At 34.9% G+C, this 7960-nt stretch overlaps 1 protein-coding gene across 1 annotated transcript; it reads left to right on the top strand.

Annotated features, from left to right (window-relative positions):
- Positions 1-621: 621 nt before the first annotated feature.
- LOC131032235 (two-component response regulator ORR21-like) lies at positions 622-3089 on the top strand. Its single transcript, XM_059214351.1, has 3 exons — positions 622-1376; positions 1409-2590; positions 2818-3089. Exons 1-3 carry the CDS (start codon positions 857-859, stop codon positions 3087-3089), a joined length of 1974 nt encoding a protein of 657 aa, XP_059070334.1. The 5' UTR covers positions 622-856.
- The last annotated feature ends 4871 nt before the right edge of the window (positions 3090-7960 follow it).

The following is a 7960-nucleotide window of genomic DNA, read 5'->3' as shown; positions in this document are numbered from 1 at the left end:
TCATATATCAATCCTTGAATAAAATAAATACCACAACCTTCCAATTTCTTTTGTTTATAATAAATCAAGTTCAATCCATTCATAGTAATTTAAAGTCAATTTTTTTTATCATAGAATATATTTTTTCACAATGTTTTTAATTGTATCATCTAGTTGATAAGAATAATAAATATTAATCAATGTTTGTAATTAAAATATGATTTTTCTTATCTTATCTATCAATTTTTGGTTAATAAATACTCTTGATTATATAATTAATTTTGATTTTTTTTAAATGTATTAAATATTGTATATATATATTAAAGATAATTAACAATTTTTTCAATATCACTAATTTATTTTAATAACATTTTATTTCATCAAATTAATTATTTAAAAATACAAGTTTTAAAAATTGAATAAATAGGTTGGTTGTTTTTATGTGCATGTAAATGCTGGGGATTCCATCCTTGTTTTTTGGATTTATTTTACTCCTCTGCGGTGGAATGGCGAGACGAGTGGGAGAAAGAAAGAAACCTGGCATTTGGGCAAGCAAGGATTCCTTTTTTTCCTCACATTTCTTGAATTTTCCACCGCAACAACATTCACTCTCATTATTGCCATCCCAAATATGGACTTCAAACCTTCCATTTTTACCTAGAATCTCCGTTTCTCTTGTTGGTCTGTAATTCTTCATTTCTTTCCATATCCTTTTTTCAACAATGAAATTGATTCACTCGTTGGGAAAGGAAAAGACGAGAAAATTGTAGGATAATGGCGACAGTACAGACTTTGCAGCATTCTAGCATGAGCACCGCAAAACAGTTTTCATTCCGACGGTCACAATCCCGGCGGTCTGGGCGAAACGAGAGGTTTTATGGAAAAGGGCAGTATTAATTCGGAAATCGGAATTCCCAACCAATTTCCTGCAGGGTCGCTAGTTTTAGTGGTTGACGATGATCCAACTTGCCTAAAAATTATTGACAAAATGCTCCGCAGGTGTCTCTATGAAGTTACGACATGTTCTCGGGCAACCGTTGCATCATCAATGCTCCGAGAGAGGAAGGGTATCTTTGACCTGGTCATTAGTGATGTATATATGCCTGACATGGATGGCTTCAAACTCCTTGAACATGTTGGATTGGAGATGGATCTTCCTGTCATCATGATGTCGCCAGATGGAAAACCAAGTGTAGTGATGAAAGGAATCAAACATGGTGCATGTGACTACCTACTAAAGCCTGTACGCATTGAGGAGCTCAAAAATATATGGCAACATATAGTCAGGCTGAAGAAAAATGGGATAAAGGAATTGGAGAACTCTGGAAGTGTTGAGAACAGTGAAAAGCTTAAAAAGGGTTCAGATGATGCTGAGTATGCATCCTCAGTGAATGAAGGTACATAGTGTAATTCAAAAACATCTGAAAGAAGGAACCCAGGGAGGAGGAGGACGATTTTGATCAGGACAATGATGATCCTACATCCCAGAAAAAACCGAGGGTAGTCTGGTCTGTGGAGCTCCATCAACAATTTGTTAGTGCTGTAAATCAGCTTGGAATTGACAAGGCTGTTCTAAAGAGGATTCTTGAGATGATGAATGTTCAGGGACTTACAAGAGAGAATGTTGCAAGCCACCTTCAGAAATATAGACTTTATCTTAGAAGGCTGAGTGGGGTGGCACAACAGCAAAGTGGAATAAATTCTTCCTTTGGAGGAAATACAGAGATCAATTTTGGTTCCATGGGTTCTGGAAGGTTTGACCTACAAACACTAGGAGCATCAAGCCAAATATCGCCTCAAAATTTGATGGCATTACAAGGAGGACTTTTAGGAAAACTAAATGCAAAGAATGGTATGGGAATTCCTGGAGAGGCATTCTGCTTACCAGCTTCACTTCAAGGCATAGATTCTAATTCTTTGAACAGCCTAAGATTTGGCCAACCATTAATGAACAGTCAGGGTAATTCACTACAGGGTTTTTGTACTGGTTTCCAATTGAAGCAAACTATTCGGTTACACCCTCATATTCCTTCGTTTGGGAATGTAGACTTACCAAAGAATGATACATCTTCAGGTCACTCATTGTTACCACGGCAGCTTGCAACAGGTACTGTGAATCCTGGAGATCTGGGTCAAGTGTGCGTGGCAGATAACAATGTAGGTCTGAATCTATACAGCAATGCAATGATGATAAAATTATTACAGCAAGAACAGCTGCAGCAGCAAAAACTACGTCAACAGGTTCAGATACCTGCAGCAATGCCACATCAATCTGATGCTCAATTGCAAGGCAGACAAGTTTTAAATTTTCCATCAGCTAATCTCTTAGGTCAACGGGCAGTTTCAAACCCTTTATGTGCAGTAGGAAGTCCTGATAGTATTCATGGGAATAGTCTAACTGGCACGAACATAGAGCAATTAAATCAAACATCACTACCAGAACATGGATTTCCAGCATGTACATCTAATGCATATTTTGGAATTGATCAGATGCCGGTTATTGATCACAAGAATCATAGCTTTCACGCATTGCCAGGGAACAGTATGAATCGTCTGCCGAGCAATCTTGCAACGTCTGCTCCATTGTCAGTTCAGGTTGAAGTTGAAATGAGTTTACCAGGGATGAAAAATCCTTCGGGAACACCATAATTGTTCAACACCCAAACCTTAAGAAGTTCTAGTTTAACTTTTTGTGCATCCAATGGCCTTGCTTCCACCATAAACCAAAGCAACATACATGGTTGGCAGGTTCCAAATTTTGCTGGGAATCAAGATTTGGGTCAAATAGTGACCCCAACACAGAGTGCACGTTACAGTGAATCTTCCTCTGTATCCCAGGGCTTGAATCTTCTGGGATACATTGTCATATGCAAGCCACAAATGTTGGATTTGCAGGGAGAGGATTGAATGTTTCCAACATACTCCCGTCAGATGCTGGGCATACAAGGGCTGTCAATGATGCAGCCTGTCAAAGAGAACAGTCAACGGCTGACAGTGGGCCAAGATTTAAGGACAGTGCATCTGATTTGACAAAACATGAGAGAACCAAATCTAAAGAAAACGAGCTCAGTGTGGATGGTTATCAGTTAAAGGGTGTTCATGTGAAATAGATTATTCTTTGATTCGTTTTCAGTAGAAAACTTAACTTGAAGTGGCAAAAGCGACACAGTTGAGTATACAGATGTTACAAGATGTCAATAGAAATAATCTCTTTGCTCCTGTATGTCAGTGTCCTTTAATTGTTCTTTGACCACACATAGGTTTATCAATTTACTGTAGAGTTTCCTATGTTAACTGTACATCAGTTTCACATCTTCTTTGATTTTGGATCTTGTCGGAAAACCCCTCTTCAGAAAAGTTCATGTGGAAAAGCCAGCTTAGAATTTAAGCTTCATAGTTTAGCTGTGCGGAGTTTATGTTACTCTTTACAGAAAAATTTGTTCTCCAGACTGAAGAAATAAATATTTTCTTTGTTTTAGGGAGAAGAATGGAACTGTAGTTCAAGTACCAGGCTACTTTGAATCTAATGTCTGCAAGCTATAGTTACAATTTGATTATTTGATGTTTTTCCAATGTGACATGCTCCAAGAAATGGACAGGGAGCATTAGGGAGTTCTCCTTGTACATACGTTCAGCAAATATGGAAATTTTCACAGCAAAAAAGCTGAATTCTTTTCCATGAGTACCATTTAATTTTCACAGCAAAGGGTTCAATTCTTTTCCACCAGTATTATTATTAAAAATTGAATAAATACCTTTCAAAACTTGCTTGACCTCTTTAATTAAAAAATTGACTCAATAATTTTATTAAATTTCCACCAAATGTGTATACAACAATTAGTAATGATTTTTATAAAGTACTATTATCAGCAGAATATCAGAACCCATATTATTGAAATTCACCTAATTATAACTAGTTTATTTTGACATAGTTTAGAGAGAAATAAATTTTAAACTCGCAGAATTTCATTAACAAATTTTCCTTGATACATCGCAGTCATTCAAAACAAATGCACTTGCAAAGGCCACAAAGGACTACATAAGTTTCTGCAATATTCAAAAGCCATGAAGACTGAGTGTATTACATGGCTCTTCTTTATTTAGGACTAATACATACTACTTACCAAATATTGGATTACATATAATCCCTCTCCACTGACAAGCAATGAAGATAGTTTTTATTTAGAATGAAGACTGAGTGTATTACATGGCTTTTATTTAGGACTAATACGTGCTATATAATCCCTCTCCACTCACAAGGAATGAAAATAGATTTTATTTAGAATGGAAATATGATAAACTTACCAGATGCTTGATTACATATAATTTCTCTCCACTCACAAGCCATGAAGAGTGAGTGTATTACAAACTTCTTCGCAAATTGCATCACTCCTAATTTCTTTGCATCCATTCTTGTTTGACGAGTGATTGAATAACAGTGTATGCTGTGCTTAAATAACTGGGTTGGGACGATACGTTCAAGAGAAGGTCGAAAAAACATAGGAATTAATGTATGATGTGGTTAAATAAGTGGATTGGGACGTTTTGTTCAAGAGAAGGTATGAATTAATAATCTCATCTTGTTTGTGTCCGCGAGGCATAAACTACCGGCAGTGTTTGGTAGTTCAGGTTTGCAGGTCCGGTTTTGTCTGAGGTATTTGGAGGTTGAATAATCTCCTCTTATTTCTGTCTGCAAGGCATAAACTACCTGCAGTGTTTGGTTGTTCAGGTTGGCAGGTCCGGTTTTGTCTGATGTTTGGAAGAGGAATTTTAATCAGTGATGGTAATGGAATTATGATATTGTACTATGTTAATTGTTACAAATTCAAATTGATTGATCATTTACTTTTGATATTGTGGTTGTAATCATTTGGCAAAATCTAAAGTATGATAGAATACGATTTGATAATTAGATGAATTATTCAATAGTTCATAATTATAGAATTAGAGAAAAGAATGGGAATCATGGTATAGTATGAAATATACTAATATTTCTTTTTCTAGCTAAGTTTCACTTATGGCGTGAGTTTTTAGTGAACCAAATCAAGGAAATGTGCTTTTAATAGTGTTACATCCATCTTCTACTACGAGTTTGTCACTATCTAAATGAGACAATCACTATTTACTTGTGCTTGGGAATTGTGCATGTTATTATGCCTATGCTAAAACTACCAATGATATCAACTAGTATGTGATTTTTTCTATGGTGGATGGAAAACAGAATGGGGTCCACAATGCAGCATAATAATTTCTGGGATTCATTTGAAAGGGGAGATAGAAATAGAATATATAACAAATTTTAAAATTAGAAATTTATTACATCTAGACACCATTATATATATTATGAAAATAAGTAGAATACAATTTCATTTTAAGAGTTTAGTAAAATCACATGTTAAGGAAAAATGGCTGGAAATGTGATGTCCAACTTATAATGGACATGGAGGCATTATATTTTGATGCTACTATAAGATGCTTGATATGAGTTTGATGGGAATGATATTTTTTTATGAGTAGAACTTAATTATGATTATATTGTTCACATGGAATAGCCATACTATCCTCCAAAATATTATAGATATTTAAGTTAAAATTTAAAATACCATGTGTATTAGTCAATAAGCACTATTAATCTAGAATGAACAAATAAGTAAAATGAATAGTATATGTTGATTTTATCTACATTGTGATAATGGTCCATGTAAGCATAGACTTCATACTTTAATGATTAGAAGAGTATAATAATGAGGAGAACACTTCTAAGTTGTGATCAGTTGTTGGAAAAGGTTATCATTAATGAATTGAAATTGATCAACGAATGATTGAACTTAATGATACTTTTAGTTATTTTCAAGCATATAGATATGATTTTGAAAGAGTATATTGAAGAATATTAGAAATTGACATTTAACGAACATTTACATTAAATAAATTGAAAAAAAATAAAATAAGAGAAAGATATATAGGTCAGATATTTTTATATTAGAACTTGCTGATATGTCCAAATGGGTATCACTAGTGTAATTGGGTTGAATTTGTCAAATGTTATTTCAAGGGATATCTGGCATTAAAGAAATATGGTCAAGATCATAGCATTTTTGAATAAACCAATAAGATGAGACATCAAAATTAATGTAGAAATTATGTAGGGCTGGCTAGAGGGGTGACCTTGCCATTAAGAGGCATGAAAACCCTGAAATCAGTAATAATAGTACAAAATCAAGATATAGCTTCTATAGAACAAGTATAAACCCCTCTCGAGAATTAAATGAGGAAGAGATAATTACTTGGAAACTATAGTTAAGGTTGGTGATAGACAGGGGGAGGTTAATTTGTCAATTTGAATGATGGGTCCTGGTGCAGTCATAGTTAGGAGGGTCCTCAAAGAGAACAATCTGGACTATGCAGCAACAGTAAACACAACAAAAGCAACACAATGTGATGGAGGTAATGCAGAACAAGCTAAATTCTATCATGAAAATTATTTGCAATCCATCGGCAACATGCGGGCTACAAGATTTGGCCTACTGCACTGAATACATACATGCTCAAATAAAATATTGGTCAACTCCAAACCTCTAAACCTTGAGATTTATCTTCTATGCTTTATGGAATTGATTTCTAATGCTTAATTACAATGATTTATATGATCAAGAGTGATCCACGGCAGCCCAAGACGAATCAAATATCGATGAACAAGATGAAATGTGTAAAACAACCATTTCGGTCTCTGCTAAAAAAATCCTTTTAGAAAATCATAGAATGAAGTGTAGACCTAATCGAAGGTCGACTTCATGCCAAGGAACATTGGAAATAATGAATTGATGTTTTGCAAGATACATAAAGGATCCACAAGATTCTCCCATAGCAAAAATAGTTCCAAATGGTTTTCATGTTCGAAGGCAGAAAATTGTCTTAGATTTCAGAAGTGATAACTTGCCAGAAATAGATCCAAAAATATTGTAGACTTAAGATAAGGTAGATGAACATGTCCATGAGAAAAGTGCAGCTCTATAAGAACCGGTAAGAAAATACAAGAAAACACAGAAAGGAATATTGAAATGACAAAAATAGGAAACAAACTAAAAATAAATGTTTTTGGATGATGCAAGATTGGAAAGAACCAGGGATACTCCTACATCAAACATTCAGAGTTGTTGAAAATGTGAGTCCCTCACTTTGTTGAGGTTAGAGGAAAACCAAGGTAGTCCACCTCTACTTCAGAAATCTAGCATGAATCTTCAATTGGTATGTCCTTCCATTTCACAAGATACTCAACATACTGGTTTTGCCGAGTGCTATGCCCAATCCTACTATGTCAAATTTCTTCAATCTAGTCTAGTTCCTTCTAGGGAATCTATTTCTTCAAGTCTGCAAGACTGTCTTCACTGAATTCCGACTCATGGTACTGATGTAGATATGCAATGTTGAATATAGGTGAAATACCCAAACTATTGGGTAACTCCACTTCATATGCATTTCGGGAACTGAGTTTCCTCAAGATTTTACAAATTCCAAACTTCCTCATCCACAACTTGTTATAGGTTCCAACTAGGAATCTTTCTTTTCTCATATACACCATTACTTCATCACCAACTTCAAATTCCTTATGTCTCCCCTTCTCATCCAGTTTCTCCTTATACTTGTTGTTCATGTCTTCCAAATGTTATTTTACCTCAAAATGTAATACCTTCACATGCTCCAAAAAATATTCCACTTTTTCACTCCTTTTATCTTTATTACAGATGTCTCTCAAATCTCATATACCTCTAGGGTGTACTTCGATAATAATATGAAAAGGTGTTTTCCTAGTACTCCTACTCATTAAATTATTGTAGGAAAACTCAACTTGTGCATGGATCAAATCCCAACTTTTGGTCTTCTCTCCAACTAAGCATCTCAATAAATTTCCCAAACTCTGGTCTACTACCTTTGTTTGTCCATCAGTCTATGGGTGAAAAGTAGAACTCAACTTCAAGTC

The sequence above is a fragment of the Cryptomeria japonica genome, chromosome 11 (assembly GCF_030272615.1).
Source record: "Cryptomeria japonica chromosome 11, Sugi_1.0, whole genome shotgun sequence".
Classification (NCBI taxonomy): Eukaryota; Viridiplantae; Streptophyta; class Pinopsida; order Cupressales; family Cupressaceae; genus Cryptomeria; species Cryptomeria japonica.
The sequence above is the reverse complement of the archived record's forward strand: the minus strand, read 5'-3'. Positions and strand labels throughout refer to the sequence as shown.